Below are 27,489 nucleotides of genomic sequence, written 5' to 3'. Positions count from 1 at the left end.
TAACCAATTACAAACGAAATCATGTTTTCTAAAAATTTGTTTTTGAAAAAAAAACGAACTGAATTCCGAAATGTTTTTCTAAAACATTTTTGTGATTGGTTGGTGACTTAGCCCAATGTCCAAGCGACAAGCATTGATAGCTCAGTGGTTAGACGTCTGTCTTCTAATCGGGGGTTCGGGGGTTCGATTCCAAGCTGGACTTCTAACTCTTCGGAGTTAAGTGGGTTTTAAGCAATCTTCACTTCCTCCTAATCTGCAGCACTTCCTCAATATCAGCACTTCTTTTATCGGTGAAGAAAAACTTCTTGAGGAAACCTGCGTACCTGACAATACTCCATGGTGTTCTCAAAGGTGTGTGAAGTCTGTTAATAAGCACAGGTTTTGCGTGGCGACCTAAATCCTTCTCATTCTGAGTTTGTCGTGCGCTCTTCTCAGACTTGGGCGCGTTTGGAACCCTCGTAGCTTTAGTTTTAAGTTACGTAATTAATTATCACCACTATATCGTACCAATTTCGACTATTAAAAGGAGTACCATTGTACCTACTTTGAATAAATGACTTTGACTTTGAGAGGAGACCCGTCCTCAGTAGTGGGCCGGCAATGGGTTGGTCATAATGAGGTAGGTAGAAACAACGAAAAACCCGGCTGAAAGTAGTTAATTGATGCAGATTCAAATAAAGATATCATTACCAATGATTCATTTTCCGACGTAAAAACCAACCAAGCTGAAATACCTACGCAAATGTGATTGGAATGGGACAGTTAAATGAGTGGCAGTCAGCAAGCAAAGCTCCCCACTATTATTGCCGTTACCTCATCGCCAACCGGTCATTCCACTGAACAGTGTTGCCAGCTTAGAAAAAAATCCACTAAATATGGCAAAAATATTAAATCCTACAACTAACTTCTGGCTTAGGTATATATAAGTACAAATACGCACCAACTTTAAATAAAATAAATAAATAAAATAAAATTAACTTTTATTTCAGGCCATTAGACCCATAATTGTGTTAGTATGACAAATCACATAAAACTATGTTAGTTGGTACTTATTTCTAGCTTAACAACTAATTCTATAACTAAAACTATAACTAAAAAGCCCGAGGGAGCTTCTTGACGCCTATGTGACCCCCCCCAGCACCTCCAGAGAGGACTATCTAGTTTCCTGACTATCTAGCTTCCTAAATAATATTTGTTAAATTAAATGAGATATTATTTTTCAAGTGATTTACTAAAAGTAACTCAAAAAACCGCAAGGAGTTGCTGGATTCAACTAGCGCAGAGTCTGGTAGTCCCTTCAAAAGACCTATTTCCAGCAGTGGACATAATAATATTATATCGACTGGCGACGATGACGACAACGATTCGAGCTTTACGAAATTATTTGAATCGTTAAAAGTGTAGATAGTTGATTATAAAAGTAACAATTAGTTTTATTTCCATTGCAACAAGCTCAGATTAACTTTATTTTGTAAAATAGCTATGTATCATTAATTATTTTTAATTTTTGTGAGTTTTTCAATAATAAAATGTTTTTACAATTGTTTTTGACGTGACAACGTCTTATAATTTGATAGAGCCGGCTGCGCGCACTAAAAAACATGACTCATGCGGCGTTACCTCGCTCTGAGGCGTTCCATGTAAGGCTTGAAGTGCAAGCGAAAGTGCAGAACGAGCGACAAAGAAGCACAATCGGCCTTTGTTGTCACGTTCAACTATCGTCAGTAAATCGACTTTACAGACAACCAATTTTTTTTTTGTCATTAATTAATATAATGAAACTAATTTATTAAGAAAACAGGGAGTTATTAAAATTGTAAACGGGGTAATGCTTACTTAACGTATGACAACATTACTTTCCGCTCTCAGTAGTTTTAATTCTTCGCGCGCGAAGCCTGTCTGTTTGAAAGTCTTGGGACATCGAACTTAGTTTACAAAAGTTACTAAGTGTAAGAAACTTCTAAAACAAAAAGAAACAATACAGTTAGAAATTGTCTGTTAAGTGATTGGTGCAAGTTAGGTATTAGGAACTAAGCATTAAGAGTTTATTTTTATTATTTTTGTTTGATCAAGAGTAATAGTAGCGTGTGAATAGTCAGTGTTTTGGTGAGAAATTAAGTTGTGTGTAGAAATCGTACGAGTTTTACGTCCCAGACCGGTTCTTGTGTGAGTATATTTTGAAAGTAAAAGTTATTTTCTTTAACTGCATTGAATAATATGCTAAACTAAATGGTTACAGCGGAACCTTTCGTAAAATTAATTTCTTCCTACCGCCTAAGTGTTGTTCCGCACATATTGTGTATTCCCGAATTGAACTTTCGTACCTACTTTATTTGTTTAGCGATATCGGTTTTTTAATTACAATATCAAATAATAATTTTGTATAGATAATACCTATCGATATCCGATTGGTATTACAATTTATTATACTATTATATTATTAAATCCCTGTACTTACCTATATCTTACACATATAAAACAAAGAGTGTAATAATAATATCATAATTTCCAAAAATCCTTTCTTAGTGAACTTCCGCCATAAATGGGGTCTAATGTCAAAATTTAAGTTTAGAAGATAGAAAGAACTTCGATTCTCAAAATCTTTTTTGAGAAATACCAATCGGGTTATAACGCGGTCAAAGTCGCGGGGTTTAGTCTATTTCTGTTCTCGTCACTAATTTCGAACATAATATTTATTGATCAAACAAAAATTTACATTTAAATCGAACATGATTTAAATGTAAATGTTTAGGGCACACGCAACCGTTTTAAAAATGAATAGTTTTACTATAATTAACTTGAAGTTTTCTTAATTACTTTAGGTATACTGAGCTACTTCTTAGCGCAAAATAATTTAAATGATTTAGTAATTATTTGCGATTTCTTTATTCACTATTCAAATGACAATTTTACTTATTAAACGCGTCTAATTATTCACTTTAACAATAATAAAATTAAATTTTATGATAATGGAAACAATGTAATGAAGGTAATCAGGACCAAAGTTTTAATTGGTTTTTAGTTTGATCCTACGTAACACACTTTTTAGGGTCGCATACTCGAAGAGTGCCAACGGGACCCTATTACTAAGCCTCCGCTGTCCGTCCGTCCGTTTGTGCGTTTGTCAGTCTGACAGCAGCTGTACCTACCTATCTCGTGAACCCTAATAGTAGTAATAGGTAGAGAGTTGAATTTCTTTTAAACGTCAGTTTTTCTAAAAACTTTTTGGGATTAAAAAACAAAAATCAATAAAACAAATTTAATTAACAGTGGATATACGTAATGTCTACTTAACTAATAAAGCAATTGTTATTAATATTATGCAGATTGGAAAACTCGCTTGAATTAAATTTCATAAATTAAGTAGGTAGGTAGGTACTTAATTATAGCAACAACTTGCAATAACAATTAGATGATTTTTATTATTATAACAACAGCAAACAGTTGGCCATGTAATTGTTAGCACTAAGTGATAAGACAATAATTAATTATACTTAACTGGCCTAATTACTTAAATTTATTTAAATAAAATTGTAAAATCGCTTATCTTTCTAGTTTATATTTTTTTTGCACCATAATTCCGTGGAAGCAATAACCTAAATTGCTGTATTCAGTGACAGTGTTACATAAAATGTATGTTCCTTCGGTTAGTACAGCGCCATTGTAATGTAAACATCGATGAATGTAATGCTCGAAATCGAATTCCAAATTGTTAGACATAAAACATTACATTTAAATGCTCCCGGTCTGTACGCACCCTTAGATACCTATAGAGCGTCATGTGCAATTAAGCGCAATGTGCACCAGCAGAGAGCAGTAGAGTGGAGTAGAGTATGATTTTTTTATGGTAACTCAAAGTAAGCCTTATTTTCGTTGGCATTAAGGCAAGGTTTCTTTTCTCCGAGAAGCTACCTCTAATATCGTTTCATATCAGCAATGGAAAAATAAATTTTATTTGAATCGGTTACATACCACAGAATATTTAACAGCATCTTCCAGGGACAGAAGCATCACTCCGTTCAAAAACGTTCAAATAAATAGTGACTCTTATGAAAACCCACGTGCAATTCCGCTCTTTTTCTATCGCATAAACTCTTACCTTTTATCTCTCTCTCTCTCTCTTTCTCTCTCTTTCTTCAACGTAAACGCCGTTGAAGGGGCACGCTGCTGCTCCTAGGCATAGATATGTACTGCTAGGTATTTTTTTCGGGGTCACGTAACCAAAGTTAGCCCACTCTAGTCGTACCTATTAGGTATTCAGTACCGTTATTTTCAAGGTTCATTCACATAAACAAAATGTAAACCTTCGACGCCTTAGATACATTTAGGAAATCATTTAAAGATAATATAAGTAAATTTCTTACATAAAAAGTCAAAAATTATTCGTGCGTACAGAATACGGTTGTCAACCAAACCTGGGAAACCCTGATAGGACGGCAATTGGCAACCCTACGTGATAACGACTTGCATGTAAAAAGTAATTAGGTATTTTTTATTATTATGATCGTGACAACGTAAACTGTTGGCAATGTACTTGTTAGATAAACGTTTTATTTACTTTTACGACTTATCATTTGCCATTTTATTTCAATTTCTTAAGTCCCTGAGCTGTAATGAAACGAAAAAATATTGCTATCGTGAAATTAAGTAGGCCAATTTTTCAATCATCAAATAACTTTCCGAGGAATATATATTCGAAGGTTTGATAGTTTTTGTTTGTATAGGAAATTTGTCAATACGTCAAATCTATACCACAGATAAAAGTTATTTGACGATTGAAAAAAGGATAATATCACACTAATATTATAAAGGCGAAAGTTTGTATGTGTGTGAGTGTGTGTGTATGTTTGTTACTCCTTCACGCAAAAACTACTGGACGGATTTGGCTGGGAATGGAGATAGATAATATCCTGGATTAGCACATAGGCCACTTTTTATCCCGGTAAATCAAAGAGTTCCCACGGGATTTCGAAAAACCTAAATCCACGCGGGCGAAGTCGCGGGCATCGGCTAGTATAATTATAAAATCGATATAATCTTATTTCGTATTTGGTTACGAAAAAAGTTACCAACGTCGATGATAGGATTTTCAGTAACCAGTATTACCAGTCCTATTACTAGTCCTACCAGATAAAAGATGAGATAAGTTTTACCTAATTTCTTCCTCGATATCTGTTGCCTACATCACCTGAACTGACTATACTATTCTTAGTTTATAAAATTAAATTATTTTTGACTTTTTACCAATAACGAACCAATGCATGACGGTATAGAGGTCTCTTCTCACGAAAGATCAAACAAAAGGTCTAATAGTTAAACACTTGTGTTATGATAAGGAGCCACTTGAGAGGCGCTGAAGGCCGCTTCTGTCACGGAGCCTGATCCTTAATACGTGTCAATGGCACCGTTCCGCAACGGCATGGTCGACTGGTCACGAAAATACGTACATTTTCGACGTTTGTCGACATTTTGTCGATGTGACTAAAATTTTATTGGATAGATAACCAAATAGGTAGGTAGGTACTTATCACAAAATTGTTTCTAGAACTTTGCACGAATTGTGTGCGACTATCTATCTTTATGAGGCTCAGTCTGGACTATCAAAAAAATGATCTATCAAAAAGCGGATGATCACTATATTATACTGAACATATTATATACGAGTAAAATCCGGAACGAGGAAATTCACAGAAGAACAAAAGCGTATAACTCATAGTATATTCAAGCTGAAATGGCTGAATGTCATGGCTGTCGCCGAACCGACACGGCCGATAAGGCAGACTCCTTCGTATTTTGATTTTTGCTATCCTTACAAAAAAATCAACCATATTAAAATGTTTAAGTTACTCAACCCTTTAGGCGTGCGTTGTGCTTAAGGCGTAGAAAAAGCCTTTCGTCTGCTTTGTTGGTACCTATTATTTTAAAGTCGTAGCACAGGCAGAGTGAACTAAAGTAAAGGTGAGGAAACTCTCGGTTTGATCCTCAATCGACGATATGTCTAATATTAGGCTATGCTATGTTGACGTAAAATCAAAGAAAAATAGGGCTACTTTAGGGCTACCTGCTTCAAAGGTACTAACATTTGACGTCTACCAGTGACGTCGAAGCCCCGAAGTTTTGTTAGAAGTTCCCTATACTGTCATGAACAGCAGCCAGTAGCATAGGTATAAGGAAGTATTTAGCATAAAATGTAGGTACAAATTAATCGAAACACAATTAATTGACCCAGGTTCTTGAGTCACAACGCACAGCGACACAGCTGAGGATGAATTATTCATTAATGTCTTTATCTCTTCACAATAATAAAGCTTTATTTTCCTTATTAATATGACGACTTGTAACACGTCATTTTATAATACCATGATAATAATACCCTATTACAAATACCTATAATAAAAATAATTGTGTTGATTCAACATTAAATGTAAAAAGTTTTCCGTCTTTCCCAAATATTGATTGTCGATAAGATAGCCTTTTATTGCGAATCACAGACCAGCGGCTCGATTGCGGTAGAATGACAGCTACAATGTCACGATTGCATTGCAATCACCTCTGATTGGTTGACGCTCCCTCACTATTGGCTATTGCAATAAGAATAGCATAAATTCAGCCAATCACAACAATTGCGATTGTAATAATGATTGATGCAGGTTTTCGGGAATCGGCCTGCAGTTAAATTGTCTGTTGCGAAAACGCCCGGTTACTAACTAAGGCCAAGATCAACAGCTGAGTGCACTTTGATTTTGCTCGATCCTTTCAAACAAAAAAGAATCCAAATCGGTCTAGGGGTCTTTGAGTAATCGGGGAACATACATAAAAAAAAAAGATTCCGACGAATTGAGAACCTCATTCTTTTTTGGAAGTCGGTTAAAAATGTGTTTCATTAATGAAACTGTGTCTTAAGTTTAGCAAAGTCAAATTACCTATGTTTGAAACCTGTAGATCTTAGCATGACTGAAATATCTTAAGGGCATGTACCTACTTTGACAGATTAACTAACAACAATTGAAACTAGACAGATTCACGACGATGCCTCGTCAATTTGCTCGCGATTTGTTCGTGATCAAATATGTTCCTTCACATTTAAAAAATTTCGCAATCTAGTCAGTCAATTTCTTTGTGGATGATCGCCACTGCATAAACCACTAAAGTAAATAACCCTTCCGTTGAGATACTCATAGGATCTATTTTTCATCGCATTGCATTGAATCTCAGCCTCAGAATTTAAGCCTCAATAGCACAACCGGTAGAGGAGTGGACTGAAAACCGAAAGGTCGATGGTTCAAACCCCGCCCATTGCACTATTGTCGTACCTACTCCTAGCACAAGCCTGACGCTTAGTTGGAGAGGAAAGGGGAATATTAGTCATTTAACATGGCTAATATTCTTTTAAAAAAAAAACTAAAAGTGGTCAAAAGTCCAAAAACACTAGATTTGTTACGTATCACGTAAAGTCACATATAAATAATTCTAGTCTACTAAAAACCCGGTATGCGCGTACGGAAATAGAATAATAATTCGGAAAACTAATGTTACGCGTTTCCGCCCTAAGCGTTACTTTAGATTAGAGTTTTAGTCATAACCAAAGGCAATAAAATTTAACCGGAAGTTACGTGGCAACTTAACAGAAGGTTACAGTTTGGTGGTTTAAGTAATCAGTAGGCGGTAAATAAAAGTTGCTTGCTGAGTAATATCTTGGCATTGAACTTTAAAGTTAAACGTACTGATTAGGTACTGATCCGTATACGATAATTATTTATTACCTAAGAAATTAATAATTAGGTATCTAGGTATTTAGATTTTGATTGCTACTTTGAACTGCTCTAGGTACTAAATTACCTTTGCAAATTGCAACTCTAGACGGCAACTACCAGCTGGTACTGATGTACTATGTAAGTAAATAAAGATTTTCTTCAACTTCTACAAGAAAACTGATCAAGTGCGTATCAAAACACGCACAGATAGGGTTCCGTAGTCATACTGTTGCTAAAATCTTTAGCGGTCATTATCCATACTTCCATACTAATATTATAAATGTGGAAGTGTGTCTGTCTGTCCGTCTGTCTCCTAGCTTTTCACGGCCTAACAGTGTAACCGATTTTGATGGGTACAGAGTTTTAGGTAGGCCTACCCACCTAATAATAGTGCGTTGTTTTCCATGGGGAAATTATTTTTGTATGGCAATGTATGTTCCTTCTACAGAGTTATTGGACCGTGACAGTTTTCACAATGAGCTCGACATTGGCATGCCAATTAAAATGTGGGATTTTCCCGGCCGGCTTTATCTCTCAACAATATCTTCCATGTTTTCCTCAATTCTTCAATATCTTCTTATATTCTCTAGCTTATACCCACGCCCACGTGTCCGTCCGAGACTGGCGTCGATTCTGATGTCTTTCTCTATTCTGAATTAAGAGTAAGTACTTATTTTCATCTTCAGGGTTCTGTACCTCAAAAGGAAAAAATGTACCTTTATAGGGTCACTTCGTTGTCTGTCTGTTTGTCGTGTCAATACGATAAAATACAATTGTAGTACGGAACCCTCGGTGCGCGAGTCTGATTCGTACTTGCCCGGTTTTTCTTTTTAATATTGCCAAAAAAGGACGAAAAATGAATTTTAATTTAACAACTTATTAGTGCTACTCTATTTTAAGCAATAATATACTTACTCAAAGGTCATATTTTATTGTTAAGAAAAATAATAAAGATATAGGTACCACAATATATCTTGATCCTTATGATGTTTACAAATTCCGTTAAGTTAATGGGTAAGTAGGTGCGACCTTAAGATTGTTTATGTTTTTTACAAGTTAACAAGGAAAACCTATTGTATACTATGTTCCCACGCATAGATATTATGTATACCTACCTACCGGATTATAACCATGTTAAACAATGGATTAATCGATCTTAGCGACAGACTAGATATTTTTTACTTACCTTTGCATTGATATTGTATGGTCATTGCATCACACTTTTGAGCCCGAAATATACAAAACATAAGCACACTCATGACTGGATATTATACTAGTGCGCGCATACGCGTGTACAAATTATATTAAATGAAATGGTAAATCCATAAGCCAGGGTTACCTTGCCAGAGCAGAGATAAAAACCTCGCAGGTTTTCATCGGCCATCCTGATCCATGATTAAACCTCATACCTACATATTTTAGCTAACTCAAAAGGGTAGCTAAACAATTTCTAGCACAAACGCGAAAGCGACGGATTATAATTGCTGATATTAAAATTGAAACCGTGATCGGTAATAAATATATATGATATACCAAACTTCAGAATCTAATCTAAAGTCTAAAATCCATATTTTGGGTTATTCTGTTATACACAATCTCTAAACTTAACTAAGATGATAATACATATATCTAAATATATTGGTATCACACTCATAATACTTTCTGCGGAAAAGGATAGCACTAGATTTAGACCTGTTAATTTCGCATAGTTTAAACCTAGGTTTACACCACAGGTTAGGTAAACATTAATCTATAGGTACCTTTTAATGGATCGGTCAGACAGGACCGGTCAATCTGCACAATCTCCAAACTTTAGAGATTGTGCAGATTAGCCAAACGTTTTTCAAATGCTTGTTTGAAGCTCCAACACTTCCGTTCTCTCTGCTATCGACCTTTGAGCTATTCGGTTCAGAATGCACCTCTGGGCCTTCATATTACTAGCCAGACGACGTATTTTCTCGCCTTCATCAGGAACATTGTATTGTTTATACAAAATATATTATGATCGCGTGGGAAAAGTCATTATCACAGATGGATGCGGCTAAACTCCAAACGGTGCGTCATTATTTTATATCTAGAGGTACATACAAAGCGACTTGCGTTGTAGTCGTGACCTACACAGCAGGCACAAGTACCTACCTACCTAGTTGAATAAGGTAAGTATCCATTTGAAGCTTTAAGTTAAACTTAATTCATCACTTATCTAGATGATGCCCATGACGTCATCTCTGTGGATTTAGTTTTTGTAAAAAATGCCATGGGATCCCTTTGATCATTCGGCATAAAAAGTAGCCTAAGTCCATCTCCTGGATGCAAGCTGGCTCAGAATCTTTCGTCGAAATTGGCTAAGCAGGTGGGCCGTTCAAAATCCCGTGGGAAGTCTTTGATATTACGAATAAAAAGTAGACAAGCAGCTGTAGTTAGTACTTTTCGTCAAATTCGCACTGTCGCGCGTGGTCGCTTCGATATGTACTCGTAAGTAAATAATGTTTGAATTCTTTAAGAAAGATGCCGCACCTCAACTCTGCTAGTGTGCGTTGAACTTTAGACCCCAGTGCCAGTGCAGTGTAGCAAACTCCGTGAACTATCAACGCCAAAGCCACCGGGACTAGTTAAATGAGCCAGATGATAGTTAGACGAAAACTTCTTACCTATAGTTTAATGCAACCACCAACACAATGGTTGTTCCCACGCAATCATTTGTAGAGATAGAGACAAGGTAACGAACGATTAGTAAATACGCAGTAGATAAAGGCTTCAACAGACAAAAAGCGATAGCTGTGCGGCGCGCATCGCAAGACGTCACTAAACGCGCGCGTCACGTGTAGAATTTGTTGTAATACTTAATTACATTATCATATTTTTATTAATCATGATCAGCCCACTGCTGGCGCACTATTGAGCACGGGTCTCATCTCAGAGTGAGAAGGGGCCATATGGCCATTTGGCCATAGTCTATCACACTAGCCAAGGTCGGATTGGCAGACTTCACACACCTTTGAAAAAATTATGGAGGACTCTCAGACATGCAGGTTTCCCCATAATGTTTTCCTTCACGTACGCCTTCATAATAATATTATAATACTTCCTTGTCTTACAAGTTCTTGCCATCGCCATCGCACCGCGCTGCCAGAGTGAACTAGAGTGAAGGAACTCTCCGTTTGATCCTGAACCGACGATTATGTTAAATATTAGTCTAGGGTGACGAAAAGTCATAGAAAAATAGGGCAAACTAACTACAAAGGGCAAACGTAAGTTAACAATTGACGCCTGCCAGAGACTTCGAACCACGACGGTTTTGTTAGTATTTCCCTAAATGTGAACTGTGGCACTGTAGCCACGCGTAGTGTGCGTGTGGCTTTAGACACGCCACGGTGAGGAATTTCGGCGGCACGGTCACGCAAGCTGACGTGAGCGTTTTCTATAAGAAATTCCTAGTTAGTAAAAGTATGGTGGTAAAATGCGTACCGTTACTTGACTTCTTAATGTAGGGTTACCAGCAAATCTTTTTTTCTTAGGAAATTACCTAGTCCTGATTTTACATAGTAGTTTTCCGATGTTTTACACCACTAATTGGGATAGTGCTTATGTCAAAAATTCAATGTCTTCCAAGATTCGTAAAATCCACGTCTGCTGTTAATTTTAAATTATCGATTTAACTAAAAAAAGTACGTCGAATTAAGTATGTCAAATGTTGATGATGTCATATCCATGTATTTCATACAAGCTCCCATACTAAGCGCGAGCGTTTTGACGTTTTATAAAAAGTTGCTGATTTGACTAACAGGCACAATGTTGATTGCCGATAACTAGCTATCTGCTGATTGCTGGAGAAGCCAATGAAGACTACTTAACAGATGGTGGAGATTATGGTAATTTAGTTGATGATTCGAAGGAATTAAGTCCTAGCCTTTTTCCAAATTCCAACTTTATTATTTGTAAACAATCGTAAAATGTTGTAACGCAAAAACGTGGTTCAAACCGGTTTTAGTGAGGACCTTGAGGCTAATGGTATTAACAACGAATTCTTTGAATTTTGATACGCAAGGATAATACATTGGTACAACGATAGCCTTCGTTATTGTAGGTGATAGGTACACATGCTTATAAGGCAGCGAAAACCAGTGTCAGTATGTAGATTACGTAATATTATTATGGAAGGTGCGTTGACTAAGTAGGTACAAACTTAATTTATGTAGATATCCTACGAATAAAAATATTATATTTTTTGTAGATAGAATAACAATTATTTAATAAAAATTTCCAATTAGTAATAGTACATACATTAGTATTTTCAAAAGAATAGTGCATCATCCCTTAAGTGCATTAGGTGCGATTGCAACCAAAGGCAATCCAAAAAATATTGAAATTTGAGCAAAAAACCACACAAATCTGAAATTTACTGCAAGACTGAACCAAATTTCGAAACTACTACTGAACTAAATAATTAATTATGAAAACTTAGCTCCGTACCTAGTCCACTGTCTAAATGCTTTAGATAACGTAACCTAACCTAAAGCTTATCGCTCACAGGACCAAGAGATAAGACTCGAGGCATCGTTCGGCGCAGCGGGCGTTCAACAAGCAAATGTTATAAAGGAGGCGCAAAAGAATCGATTGTTGTAACTGCCCTCTAAGATGTCATTTTGTAATTCTGCTTGGTTGACGACAAAAGGTGCCACACTGTAATTATTTCTTTTCGGATGACGACATTATGAATAAATACAATAAACAAATGAAGCATGTTACTCGTGCCTAGGCATCTTGCTCCGCCTAATTCCACCCACGACACCGGCGCCGCCTCCAATTCGCCTCAACTTTGCAGTGTAGTGAGCGATGAGCTTTATATTTTATTAAGCGATTAACTACCCTGATAAAATAGGTGAAGGACTGAAGGTACTAAAAATCACTATTAAGTAGGACATTGTTATTCGTCAACGGCGTTCTACATTTTCTTGGCCCATTTCTCCTTATTAATTATTTCTTCGCCGCGTTTCTTGACCCTTCGCGTCCTAGATACAATTTAGTCACGAATGTAACTTACAACCCTTATTACGCTGTCACAACCGTATATTTTATTTATTTATTACAACGAAGAAAACGATGGATGTCTGAATTCTAGACAGGCCGGTAATAGAAATAATGGCCAAATGCGAGCCACGTTCAGATTAATCCTGTATTTTTGCTTTAAGACCTACCTACCTGCCATATTTCATGATTCTAGGTCAATGGGAAGTACTCTATAGGTTTCTTGACAGACACGACGGACAGACAGACAGACAGACAACAAAGTGATCCTATAAGGGTTCCGTTTTTCCCTTAGAGGTACGGAACCCTAAAAATGGGTGCATCTCTGGTACACCTTGAGATAGAATTGAGTATCCAACAGCTGTCCTAAGAAATGGCTTTACACATATTTAGCGCAAGTAAAGCAAAGTAACCATTAGATCTATCTGGAGCAGTTGCTGACATTGCAGAGGCAAGGTCGCCGATATCTCGCTGACCTCCGTTGGTTTGTTCGTTAGTTAGTTAATAATATTATGTAGGTTCCCATAGTTATGTAGGTTCCCATTGCAACAAAACGGAGACATTAGTTTTATAGGCTATACGATTTAGTAATAATTAAGTTATGGGTAGTTAGGTACTTCCTGTTCAACCGATTTTTCGATAAGTTTGTATCGAAATGCTTTAAATGTCTTGAGGACAACTTCAAAGCATTTAAAGCAGTTTGTACATGTTTTTTTTTTAAATTATATAGACTAGCGCTTGGCTGCAATCAGACCTGCTAGCAAGTGATGATGCAGCCTAAGATGGAGCGCGCTTGCCTAGAAGTTGCCTATTCACTCTTGACTTGTATGATGACTCTTGTATGATTTGTGACCGATTTGCATGATCAAAAAGCTATCATCATGATCATCAGCCGATAGACGTCCACTCGACTAGGTTTAGGGATCCCTAAAAGAGTTTAGGGACTTCCACACGCCACGGTGTTGCGCCAGTAGTTGGGACCCTAAAGTTTGTCGGTTTTTCGAACTTTGTGCCCTACTAGCTATGTCAGCTTCTCTGGTTCTCTTATAATCTCCTCATTGATGATCACGTAGGGAAACTCCAAGCATAGCTGTCTCTATCGCCCCTGGCTCTGACCCTGAGCTTTCTGCTGGACATGAATTCAATCTCCAGAAAACTCCGTCTCCACGAGGCTCAGTGATAGGCGGCTCTTCCAATACCGCATTTTTTCAGATTCCCATTCAAGTTCGTTAGAACCAAATCCCCCTAATATACCTACATAGTTTTTTTAATTTATAGACTATAGCTTGGATGCAATCAGACCTGATGGCAAGTGATGATGCAGCTTAATGGATGTTAGACATAAGACGTTTGATCCATCGATGATTTAAGTTATTAATTGTACTGTGATTGGAACAGGCGCGCTAATGTCTACCGCCAGTCGGCCAAGTGATAAATGCTCAGTGAAGGTTAACAAAAACCTGCGATACCAACAAGACGACGCCGCGTGACCAATTTGTTCACAATGTTAACTTGAGTTGTTTAACCATTTTTATTTGTCTTTTTATAGTTAACATAAGGTCACAGTAGCTCGAAATTTTACTTAAAATGTTGCTTAATTACTTATCTTCACTATCAAACTCAACTACTGATTAAAAAAAGTGATGACATAGGTCATATTTTTTTCATTTTGAAAGAATCTTAACTTACTACTTAGTACTTAGATAGGTAGGTATTTTATTTAAATCAACATTTTACAATTTTACTTATGAATAGAAAGAGTTTTTACAATTTTTACTTCACCCACCGTTACTCATGAGTTATTTATGTATATCCTGCAAATTGCAAGCCCTCAAGGCTAGTCCACATTCAGGTGGACCCTTTCACTTTTACCTAGTACCGTGACCTCACTTCCGCGTTCGCAATTCTGTACACGCCTTTATTGCCTTTATCACCGCTAAACAATAGCATATCACGCCAAATACCACGTCATAATTCATGCTAAACCTGTTAATCATTACTGTTATAAATACGAAAATGTTTATTAGTTTAGGGCATCTATATTACTTATAGTATAAAAATAAAACGTATTTTTACTTATTATGCACTTAACTATAAAATCATATCATCAACCCACAGTCGGCCCCGTGCCCTACTAAGCACGGGTCTCCTCCCAGAATGAATCTGTAGGGCGTACGCCAACACACCTTTGAGAACATTACGGAAAACTCTTGGACATACAGGTTTCCTCACAATGTTTTCTTTCACCGCGCACCGTTAAAGCAAGAACGCACAAACTCTGTAAATTCACGTCACCTTCGTCACACACATAGACAAAAGAATTCTTTCTTTTATCTATGGTCCCACACCTCTAACTTTTCGGAGTGCGTGCCCGGGATCAAACCGCAAACCGATTGTCGAATATCCCACCTACAGGCTATCACATTGAATCTATACTAATATTATAAAGAGGAAACTTTTGTATTTTTGTATGTTTGTATTGAATAGGCTCAAAAACTACTCGACCGATTTCAAAATTTCTTTTACCATTACTTAGAGGGATTCTTCCGAATCCGTATAGGCTATATTTTATCCCGGAAAATAGAAAAAATAAATGTCCACCCGTGCGAAGCCGGGGCGGGTCGCTAGTTACCAATATAATATTAACTTTCCGCAAAGAGCAAAACGCGCTATGGGAATATCTTTACATTTTCAATTTTCTTCTTCGTGTGATACCTTTCTATGATAAAATGTGTTTGTTTCAGATCTAAACAGACAAAATGTTGCCTCGAAAACGAAGCGTGAAGCTGATGCTGATAACAGTACTATCACTTGTCAAATATTCACAACAGTATGGATCTGGAGCACCGCCTTTGGTAAGAACCTTCGAAATGAAACATATTATTATTACCTACCTCTTATAATTATCGTAATTCGTGCCTTGGGCTTCTTTTTTTATTGCAAAATAGGCTAAAAGGCATTATGAGGTATAAGTTGAAGCGCGCTTGCCTAGAAGATGCCTTCCTTTGAAGGCATTTAGATTATACCTACGTGGCAGGAAACACGGATGTCGGAAGGGCATTCCGAACCTTAACGATTCGTAGCAGAATACGTTTCGAGCACGTCTGCCTAGAAGATGCATTCAGTCTTCTTTTAAGCTAGCGGAGAAACAGATACCGGAAGGGCATTCCATATTCTATCATTCAGATTTCTAGCAGTGCTCGCCTATTCGAAACGAGAAGCGAATCGCTTCGTAGGTACTAGGTACGAGTTCGTGGAGACTTTTCGCTGGCAGTTTTGCCATAGCACTTCTGTGACCGTCTAATACAATGGCTGTTTGCATGAAAAATGTCTTGATTTCTCTGCGCCATCAATGATCCATCACTCATGATTAACGGGGTTGACTAATGCAGACCTTAGGTATCATCTTTTAGACTAATGCTTGGTTAGGCACAAGCAAACTTGTTGGCAAGTGATGATGCAGCGTAAGGTGCACCGCGCTTGCCCAGAAGATGCCTACTTACTTTTGACTTGAAGGTAGGTAGGTAACTTATATTATAATTGGAGTCCAAAACTGTTCGAATCTTTATTCGAATTAAGTAGAGACGAAGAATCTATCTAATGAACCCCTGTTTAGCCATTGTGTTTATATCATAACTAGATATGTCAGACGTGTTTTGATTTTCAGTTTCAGTTACAGTATCCTTCCTTTATAGAATATTTTGTTTAACATTTTCTTCCAACTCTTCAGGCCTGCCAAGACCAGCTACCCAGACATGGCGGCATCCAAGGCCAGACCTCAGTACCACCATACGCGATCTTCACATCCACTGCACAAGTCAGACAGGGTGACACCCTCAACGTCACCATTGGTAGTCCCTTCGGCGCACCCACGCCTATTGGAGGCTTCCTCTTGCAGGCCCGAGCGATACAGGTAAAAGATTACTTATACGGGGTTTAACCAGAACGCTAGCAAAAACTTAGCATTAGGTACATATTATGATTATAGTACCTTAACACAATCCAATGCCAATAACCATTAGCTTTATCTTGTAGTTTTAGTGATTTAGTCATTTTCAAACCCGCATTGTATAGCGTGCAAAACTCTGGTCAATGCCAAAATGACGCGGCATTGACTTCGAGTGACCTATTTACGGAACGTTCGTTGACCTATAGCGTCAGTCAGATGTTTTATTTGCAATATGTTGTGAACTTTTACAAAATACAGGATTTCTTAAAACTTTTTTTCGTAGTTTGTTTTATGGTATCTTATCAGTAATCATCAGTAGGTACTATATCACCTGTCTTCGTTTTTGCTAGCGTTCTAGTTACAACCTACTTAGTGATACAAGTAGAGTGTACCTACCTACTCTCTGTTCGCTCACTATCAGATGGAACGGCAATCTGACACGACCGGAGAGATCAACGGTTTTGCTTCATATTAAATGCGTTCTACGAGGTATGGGGATATAAAACCACCAACTGCTGCTTGTTACTGATAACTTTTTGATAGATAATCTCTATAACTTTTTTGACCTCATGATCTGCAACCGTATACCTAACCTAATCAAGCCACTAAAACAACGAACCAATTTTAATTCCATACTCTCTGCAACGAAAATATTTAAGAAATATCTTCTACCATCGTGCATCATTCGATCAAGGAGTTCAACCCTGTATTCTAATAATTATAATCGTAATTATTCAGTTCACGCTATGTGGGTTTCTATTTCCTGTCGTTATATACAAAACGGCATCCGATAAGCCAAATTAATATTCAAAAGGTTGATCGTTCCAAGAAACAGGTGTCGAAAACAAAAATAAAACATGACGACAAAACTTTGCCAGATAATCTTATATAGAAGGAAATAGACATAACGCAAGACAATAGAATAAATAAGTTGGACATCGATTAATTTATTATTTACATATTTTCAATCAAAGGTTTGTGTTAAGGTCGTTCACCAGGTTGATAAATGATTTAAGAACGCCATCCATATCCTTTATTGTAGTTCTTCTGTTGTTTGCAACAATAGGTAAATTAATGAAAAACGGAAACCTTATGATCACTTTGCTATCTGTCTGTCTGTCCGTCCATTTGTCGTGTCTGTCAAGAAAACCTACAGGGTACTTCCCGTTGACTTAGAATCATGTTTGGCAGGTACGTAGGTCTTATAGCACAAGTAAAGGAAAAAATCCGAAATTCGTGAATTTGTGGTTACATCACAAAAAAAATGAAAATGTGTTCAGCAAGAAATAATAATAATTAACTAATATTTTCAATTTTCAAAGTAGAATAACTATACCAAGTGGGGTATCATATGAAAAGGCTTTACTTGTACATTCTAAAACATATTTTTATTTATTTTTATGCGTAACAGTTTTTGATTTATCGTGTAAAATGTCCGAGTACGGAACCCTCGGTGCGCGAGTCTGACTCGCACATTGGCGGTTTTTACACTACAAAACTCCGTTCTAAATATTAATTTGTTCATTTTCAGGAGACTGACAAAATAGTGGGCATGTTCACCAAAGTCCCTAGCCCCGCGATGGCAAAGATCACCAGCTGTCAGGGGCCCAACAACACCGTTACTCACACATCACCAGAGGAGAAGCCGCCCCTGACCTTCGTGTGGCAAGCGCCCAAAGACTTCCTAGGCGGGATCGAGTTTAGGTAAGAAATTATTGTTCGTTCTAGAATGTGCCATTGACCATTATTGTGGTCAGGGTTAAAGTCTCCAACTCAACGATGGCACAGACCACTAGCTGTCAGGTCCAGAACAACACCGTTACTCACACCTCACCAGAGGAGAAACCGCCCCTGACCTTCGTGTGGCAAACGCCGAAATCTTTCCTAGATCGAGTTTAGGTAAGAAACTATTGTTCGTTCTAGAATGTGCCAAGTACTAATCATACCTACTCAGACCGATTAAAAATAAGACCAAGTGTTAAAATACTGTTATTAATTAGGTAACATTAAATGCGGTTTATTTTCGACGCCATTGTTCAAACATTTTTGTTTTTGTTACCGTCTTGGGAATCGCTAAACAATTGTACAAATGTTTTCAAGATCTTTAGATTATTTTCACGGAACTACATATATCTACGTTACATGTTATTAAATAATCATTTTTGTTATGAGTATCATAATTCTAAAATTACTTTAGATTCAGAATCTTGTATAACATTTTAACTTTCACGATTGGGTTAACGCAAGTAGGTAGGTAGTTAGGTAGTAGAATAGTTTTAAGAAGTAGTATGCATATGTGCTATGAGATAATTGGTCCAGCGAAAGTTGTCATAAACGTAAGTTATTGCTAGCGTAAGGTTCGAATTTGATCATCAAATCTATGCAAGACCACAATATTCAATTTGCAAAAATTCGCCTGTTCTGTTGCGACTTACCTATTTATTTAGTCCATAAAATTCTAATCCAGTACCATGCCCTCCCAGCGCTAAATGTTCGCGTCGCGTCGTCTACATTAGGTATATCAGTCACTAGCTGATGCCCGCAGCTTCGCCCGCGTGGATTGGTCAGATCCCCTGCAGCATCAGGATTGAGAAGCTGGAATCCAAATTTTTTATGAAACAATGTCGCAAAATTCCTCTATCGATTAAAAAAGAAATGACGCAAATCGGTTCAGAAACCTCGGAGATTTCGGTGTACATAGGTAGAAAAACACAACTCCCTTTTTGAAAGTCGGTTAAAAAAGTAGCCTATGTTACTCCCTGGTCAATTCTCTACTTGTCTGTGAAAATCCCGTCAAAATCGGTTCAGCCGTTCCCAAGATTAGCCTTTTCAAACAGACAGACAGACAGACAGACAGACAAAAATTTTAAAAACGTGTGATTCAGTTATAGAATCGTTCAAATAACCATATGACCTTAATATGCGGTAGTTATTTCGAAATTACAGACAGACTCTCCAATTTTATTTATTAGTTAGGTCATTACTGGACTGTATTGTATTTCGACTACCTATCACAAGTCTATTTACGTATATTTAGTACGCTATACCTGCAATGCAAAATATTATGGTGAATGAACTCTTAACATTCTACAGTAACAATCCAGCGCTATATTTATTGGAACGCTAGAGTGAAGTGCTCATCAGTCTGTTTGCGTCCACTGCTAGAACTTCAGGTATAAGAGCGCCCCACACACACGATCCGCCTTCCTGATCCTCCCGCTCTTGGCAACCTTCCTACTCTTGTGGGTCTATCTGACTAGAGGTTAGGTATTCCAAGCGCTTACCCATACGCGGTCTCCAGTCCAGACTCCAGACCGTCTAGTGAACCCGTTATAACCATAACATGCACATTACTTCCAGAGCCACAGTAGCTCAAGGCTACGCGACGTTCTGGCGGAATGTGGAGTCGCCGCTGGTGGAGGTGGTGACGCCCGACACCGAGATCGTCACCACCGAGCCTTCCTTCACCACGAGGAGGCCTGCGCATCTTCCGCCGGTCATGATAGAGAACAAGGTTGGTACTACGACACACTATAGTTATAGCGCATAACTGAGGAAGTTCCTGCGGTAGTGGAGTGGCGCGGAAGGATGACAGCTCTCGCGTCACGTCCACCCCTCCCGCACCGCAGGAACCTATTTAGTAATGTACGCCTATAATAGATATTTTCTTCATTCTTTTCCTGGGGCTGAAACCCGCACAGAGACGTGGTCCATCCTTTGTACTTGTACGTGAGATTGCTGGCAATACCTTAAGTTTAAAGAGTTTCTAAGTAAGACCTCTTCTAAATACAAAGTTCCAGCTGGGATTTTCTCAAACTGGTGACAAAACGAGCCGGTTACATCCAATCATCATTATCCATAGTCAATATTCAGTCAGGAAACTTAAGCCTGTTTGAAAACCGAAATAGCATGTTCTTTCTTCGTTCGGTTTAATTTCATTCCTCCGTCATAATTTTTTACTATTAAAGTAAAATCTGCCATTATACCAGTAGTAACAGTAGCAGATGTACCATTTAGCAGTTCAAAAGTTATTTCCTATCTTACGATTTATATAATTATTTCAGCCAACCACAACACCAGCTCCATTCGACTTAATCTACCAAGGATGCACGGACACCAAGCTCTGCTTCGGCGTGCCTCAGAACTGCATCCAAAGCGGAAACTGCAAAGCCATTGTAGCAGTGTTCGTTGCTGGCGACTCTTACACTTTCGAAATCCAGGGAACTGACAATCCGAAGTATATCGCAGCCGCTTTGAGTATGGATAGTAAAATGGGAGACGATAGCGCTATGGAATGTGTCAGGAATGACAATGGAAGAGTCAATCTGTTCACTTCTTGGACTTATCCTAAAGTGGAACCTTACGTCAAGAGGTCAGATTCTCCTCAAAACATAGTGCAGTTGTTAGAATCTTCGACCATTGACGGAAAATTGTACTGCAAGTTCAAAAGAGATACGGTCTCGACGGTGATGGGACAGACTTTCGATTTAGCGAACAACCGTTACAATTTGATGGTTGTTTCTGGAGATTCTATGAAAGGTAAGTTTCATTTATCTAAACAACTATATAAATATACTAGCAAACTACTTCTTTGATTACTGTAACTCTCAAAAAATTTAATCCCAATCTAATTCTATGAAACATAAATCCAAGATTTTTCAAAGAAATTTTCTATGTTTAGCGTCTCCGATCATTCAAAAGTGTTCAATAGGAGCAGGGGTTACTTTGCGGAAGTCCATGATATACAAGGAACCAAATGTTTAATGCGCTAAACCAAACAAATCTGCATAGTGCAACACGCAGCATGCAATATTATGAACCGCCCGCACTCCCACTGTCAAACATGCAAGGCCAACCACCAAGCAAGCAATGCGCACCACCACCACGCAGCACCACACAAATCCCATACAGATTTGTTTGGTGTAGCAGATTAAGCTTCTGGTTCCTGATAAAGAAGTTAAGTACCTACCGACTTAAATGTAATTTTGTTAATCGTAGAGGCAGACCGAGTAGGCTTCCACAGCCTGGCATACGAAGCGACGGGGACGCCTCTGTCGCTGGCCACGGTGGGCGCGGCCGCGGGCGGCTCCAAACTACTGCTGAAACTGCACGGAAGCTTCATGATCACCGCCTGGCTCGGCGCTGCTTCCCTCGGCATCGTACTTGCTAGGTGAGTTTAACTAGACTAAAACTCTCTGTCATTCTGCGTTTTCTTTCTTCAGATACAAGTTAGCCCTTGACTGCAATCTCACCTGATGGTAAGTGATTGTACAGTCTAAGCTGGCAGCGGACTAACCTGGAAGGAGTAAGGCAGTTTTTATTAAATTCATACCATACCTATCCATATACCATCATATATCTATTACCAAGGCAAAGAGTTTCTTGGGATAATAATACAGTACGCGCTCAGATCCTTCCGCTTACGATTCGACGATGAGGGGTGAACATATTATTATCAACTACAGTCTGTTTAAAACTCATACTTACATTGTTTATTTTATTTTGCAGATATTTCAAAAAGACTTGGGAAGGAAAAACTCTTGGAGGCGTAGACATTTGGTTTGCTGTAAGTAATTTGTCTAACTCAATATTTTCATTTAGAGAATCCCCATTATTGAGACTTTTTTTTCTTTGTCCTATCGGGCAATAACATTTTTCCAGCCCAACTGTTTTTAATGTTCATGTGTATTCCAGTATCACAGGATCCTGATGGTGCTGACGTGGGTGCTGACAGTGGCCGGGTTCATCCTGATCCTGGTGGAGGTGGGCGGCTGGCAGACGACGGGCGACAACCCGCACGCCATCACTGGCATAGTCACCGTTTTGCTGTGCTTCATACAGCCTATTGGTAAGTAGGAGTGTACCTATTTCAGTATCTTGATAGTGCTGATTGTGGCTGGGTTTATCCAAACCCTAGAGAGGCAGGCGGCTGGCAGACGATGGACGACAATCCGCACGTTATATTACAGTTGTACAGTGTACCTACTTCAGACAGACTATTTTTCTTATTCCCAGGTAACTTGCTCTTAACGATAATCATGCTTAGGAAGAAGCAATTCTGAGATTTAAGTTAGAACACACTTGCCAAGAAGTTACTTCCAGTATCACGGGATCATAGTTGGGCATCAATCAATTAAAAATTAAATCAACTCGTTAGTTGATTAAAAAAATAATTGCAAATAATTTAATTGTAATTGATATTAGTTGCAATTAATGTTTAATTGTATTTTGCAATTAATTTATTTAGATTAACTTATATCAATCGCAAAATTAGATTAAATCAATCACAATTAACTTTTTAGTTGTGATTGATTTTAAACAATTAAAACTAACAATTAAACTAGTTACATAACTATAAATTAAAATGATCAAATAACTATTTTTTATCTAATCTCATATCTTAAAATTCTAATTATGAAATCAAAATGTGTCACATATTGGCATGCTTTATTCACTATTATACTTTGATATTTAAAAAAAATCATTATAACACGGTTTTGTTAGGAAAATATTGCGATCTAATTGTAATTATAATTTTTTTCATTACGTAACTGGTGTGATCTTTGCACGACTCTGGGTTCTGGACTTTCGAGCCATGGAGGGAAATTCGCGCCTTGCCCTTGGCCGTTTACGAGACGTATGTCTATGTTGTCTGTGGCTATTTTGTCTATGATCACTAACTCTGGGTCATTGTACCTATATCTATATATCTAAATAACCATACATTGATAAATCACCCACTGTGCAGGTATAAGGTCGGAGGCCTTTTTACAAGACGCAAAATATATGTAATCGATGTATCACCCACTGCGCAAGTTCAAGTTCGGAGACTAAACTACTCACAAAACGAATTTATTTCACGAAATCAACAAACAATGATCTCACTCGCGGCGCATAGACGAAACTGTCATTTGAAACGTTTTTTTTTTAACTTGGCCAAGTCAACGTTTTTTTTCGGTCTGGCTGCTAGGAAATTTAACGAAGAGCGAGATAGAAGTATAAAAATACGCCTAAGTGTAAGAGAATTGGGTATATTTTGATCAATCGCGGCCTCCCAAGAGCGCCGTCCCATGTCAACGACTAGTTGACACGGGCATTTCTGGTGACACCAACTGTAGCTTACATGAATAAAGTACCAGGAGCGCATAGGAGCATAGGAGGCTAGGCTAAGGCATATCATGAACCTATTATATATAAATTTTCATATAACACTTTATGCACGAGAGCATACAAGGCAGCTGTTTTAGTCCGCTTATACTGGGCATAAATACAGTGAATAATTACATATCTATGTTACCAAGATTTTATGGTTTGGATCTTAAGATAATATGAGTTTAGATAAAGTAGTGTATGAAACTCTACATAATTAGGTATTTCAACACTCGTGTGATACTATTAACTCACACTCATGTTTTAATACCTATCATTATGCAACCGTTTCATAAACTACTATTATACAGTTATGTAGATGTAGGTCGCATCAAAATGACCTGACTAACTGATTGTCAGTCCGTAGTCAGTCAGTCAGTCAGTCTGGTCAGTCAGTCAGTGAGTAAGTCCGGCCGGACAGTCAGTCAGTTAGTTAGTCAGTCAATCTGATTAATCCAGTCAGTCAGATAGATAGACAGTCAGACAGTCCGGTTAGTCAGTCAGTCAGGTCAGTCAGTCAGTCCAATCAGTCGGTCAGGTCAGTTGCCAATCAGTCAGTCCGTCAGTCAGTCTGGTTAGTCCAGCCAGTCAGTCAGTCAGTTAGTCAGTCAGCCTGGTCAGTCAGTCAGTCAATCAGTCAGTACGGCCAGTCAGTTCAGACAGTCAGACGCGTTTGTTTTGTCAAGCTGACCTAAACCTCACCTAGACCTAGATCTGAACTACTACGATTTAATTGTTAGTTTTTAATCAAAATTAAAAAAAAAAGATTGACAATTGATCAATTGTTAATTGTTGAACTCACAATTAACAATTAGTTAATTGTTAATTGTAGAATTCATGACTAACAATTAATTAATTGTTAGTTGTAAAATCACAATTGACAATTAATTAATTGTCAATTGTGATTTTAATCAATCTTTAATTGTCAATTGTCAATCTTTAATTGTCAATTGCAATTAAGTTTTGCCCAACACTGCCGGGATCCTGATGGTACTGACAGTGGCTGGGATCGTCTATGCTAGTACTAAAGTTCGACAATTTTAGTGGCATGATGGGTGATCGGCAAAGATGAACAATTGCAATAAAAGCAAAGAATATTAAATTCAGTCCACAGAAACACTTACGATTATCGTATTCGTATCTTGTGATAGTTACCAATTCTGTGTTTGAAATTAAAATTAGTTTTCACGCTTTCTACATTTGCGTTTTTTCCACTTTTGACACTATCAATGTTTATGTTTCAGGAGCATTCTTCAGGCCGCACCCGGGCACTAAGAACCGGCCCATATTCAACTGGTTGCACTGGCTCGTTGGAAACTCCGCGCACATTTTAGGAAGTGAGTTTTCTATGATTTCATTTCGTCTTGACTCATGTTCAACTTCTCTATAGATTGTAGCAAGGTATTTAACTCCTGCTCTGCTCCAATTTCCCTTTCTATGTGAAAGTGGAATAAATGTGTTTTTTTTTTATTGGCGTAGGACATGTCTGGCAAATGTGTTACAACCTGTTGTTATATAAACCATGTATTATGTAGAGGTACCTACTGGTCTGGTCTCCCCAAACATCCAAACTTCAGGCAACTGGTTCCTCGCTCCACAAAAATCTAAGCTCCAGGGCCCACAGCGGAGGTCGAGGATGAGCGAGAGGACAGATGTATGGATGAATGGCAAGTCTCACCGTATTTCAACAACCTGGGTGATACAGTCTAGGTGACAACAACTTTCCAGAACTTTCGTGCTCCTTCTAGAACTAGAAGCTGGTTTCGAAAGTTTTGGTTGTCGTATCATCATCATCATCATCATCAGCCTGCAGACGTCCACTATTGGACATAGGCCTTCCCTAAAGAACACCTCCACACCCGGTCCTCAGCCTTCCTCATCCAGCCACTTCCCGTCAGCCGCTTTATATCGTCGGTCTATCGTGCTGGGTTCGCGTATGCACCAACTGATGAGTATAAATGGGTATATAGATGTTTTTAATCGCATTTTTGTTCTTTCCCCCAGTCGCTACGATCTTCCTGGCAGTGTACCTGCAGAAGGCGGAGCTGCCGCCGTGGACGGTGTTCGTGCTCACTGCTTACGTCATCTTCCACGTCTTGACTCACGTCGTGCTATCGGTGAGTGTCGCCCATATAACATCTCTTCTACCTACTTATGTTTATCTGGTTCCACGGACCAGTATACACCAATTCTTTGCTTTGTTGGTTTTCCGAACCCAAATCACTTTACTGGTTTACAAGCTCTGCACAGATTGCAATTGTGAATATCCTTATGCCAAGTGTTCACTAGCTATAAAACTTGCAGAAGTGAAATAGCGGAGTACATTCCTTTTCAATAGAAAACTTGCAAAAATGGATTTGCTGTGAGTCTTTACACAGTAGGTACAAGTGATTTGCAAGTTGCTGCTAGTGGACACGTTAGTGGTTCTCACACTTAAAAGCCTTTGGGATTCTGAGACACAGTAATTTTTTGCTTACGTTCTTTGCTCTTGAACACTTAAATATATAGTTACAAGTAAAATTGTACATCCTTAAAATTAAGAATCCCTGAAATTTAGTCATTTTCATGATATTACGTTTTTGACGATGACGAGTATACAATTGATATTATGATTCTAGTTGACGGTATGCGTATCCGAAGGTCGGATAAGCAACGGCAGAGTAAATTCCTTCCCCATGAAAGACATGCTGGGCCAGTCCCGACAGGTCACTGCGGTCGACAGGAGTTCTGATGCTCCGGTGAGAATGCTCTCCTCGATGTCTCTTCTTCTCTTATGCACTTCTATTTTTAAAATCTTTCTTCTCACTTCTTCTTAAGAGCTTCCTCTTTCATTTTTAATTTTACACGTTAACCCATCAGAGATTGCATGTAACCTACTAGACTATTTGAGCATCTGATTTTAGCGATGAAAATGGAATTTTTTCTTGTTTCTCTTACATAGGTACTTCTTCTGCTTTATTTTTTGCACATGCTGAACCAGTCCCGACAAATCACTGCGGTCGACAGGAGTTCCGACGCTTCAGTGAGAATGAAGGTGTCTTCTTCACTTCACCTCGGTGTCTCTTCTTCTCTTATTCACTTCTTTTTCTAATATCTTACTTCTCACTTCTACCTACTTCATTTTAGGAGCTTTTTCTTTCATTTCTAATTTTACACTTCTGCATTAACCGATCGGAGCTTGCAATTTGTAACCTACTAGACTATTGGAGCGTCTGAAATTTTGCGGTTAGAATGGAATGTTTTCTTCTTTTTTCTAACATACTTCTTCTGCTTTATTTTTTTACCTTTTTCCGTTCTAATATAATTTATTTAAATATAATTAACTTTTGTTTTTAATTTGGTAAAAACGGCAATCTGCTTTTATTCATTACTTCTTATGTAAAAGGTAGGTAACTGATTATTATTCCGACTTTTTGAAGTCACAATAACTTGCTTTTTCTTGTTTCTATTATTGCGTTTTTCTTTTCGCATTGGTTACCGCACGTCTTCGTAGTCTACGAACACCCACCACACCAACTTTTTTTAGAGTGTAGGCACGTACCTACGCAACGCAAATATCCCATTTAACCTCGTCTAAGCCTCGAGATTTTATTGCCGGTGCCATAGATT

General features: G+C 38.1%; 1 protein-coding gene and 2 long non-coding RNA genes across 4 annotated transcripts in view; 2 read left to right on the top strand and 1 right to left on the bottom strand.

Moving 5' to 3' along the window:
* Positions 1-27,489, top strand: part of LOC123865495 — a 30,759-nt gene that overhangs the window by 355 nt on the left and 2,915 nt on the right. The window lies entirely within an intron of this gene.
* Positions 550-24,188, bottom strand: LOC123865492. Its single transcript, XR_006795976.1, has 3 exons — positions 24,016-24,188; positions 9,288-9,291; positions 550-563 (listed from the first exon to the last, which is right to left on the bottom strand). It is a non-coding gene; the product is annotated as an uncharacterized LOC123865492 (long non-coding RNA).
* The window catches only part of LOC123865448 (putative ferric-chelate reductase 1 homolog), a 28,544-nt gene continuing 2,915 nt past the window's right edge, over positions 1,861-27,489 (top strand). The window contains exons 1-12 of one of the 2 annotated variants that reach the window (XM_045906485.1): positions 1,861-2,166; positions 15,527-15,637; positions 16,513-16,695; positions 18,263-18,435; positions 20,092-20,245; positions 20,796-21,270; positions 21,730-21,901; positions 22,240-22,297; positions 22,426-22,579; positions 25,125-25,217; positions 25,885-25,997; positions 26,499-26,618. In XM_045906485.1, coding sequence (XP_045762441.1) covers positions 15,542-15,637; positions 16,513-16,695; positions 18,263-18,435; positions 20,092-20,245; positions 20,796-21,270; positions 21,730-21,901; positions 22,240-22,297; positions 22,426-22,579; positions 25,125-25,217; positions 25,885-25,997; positions 26,499-26,618 — 1,791 coding nt within the window. In that variant the 5' untranslated portion in view covers positions 1,861-2,166; positions 15,527-15,541. The remainder of the gene's footprint in view (positions 2,167-15,526; positions 15,638-16,512; positions 16,696-18,262; positions 18,436-20,091; positions 20,246-20,795; positions 21,271-21,729; positions 21,902-22,239; positions 22,298-22,425; positions 22,580-25,124; positions 25,218-25,884; positions 25,998-26,498; positions 26,619-27,489) is intronic. The other variant, XM_045906486.1, reaches the window with a different exon arrangement.

The sequence above is a fragment of the Maniola jurtina genome, chromosome 5, assembly GCF_905333055.1.
Source record: "Maniola jurtina chromosome 5, ilManJurt1.1, whole genome shotgun sequence".
Lineage (NCBI taxonomy): Eukaryota > Metazoa > Arthropoda > Insecta > Lepidoptera > Nymphalidae > Maniola > Maniola jurtina.
Note: the sequence above shows the minus strand (reverse complement) of the source record. Positions and strands in the feature narration are given on the sequence as shown.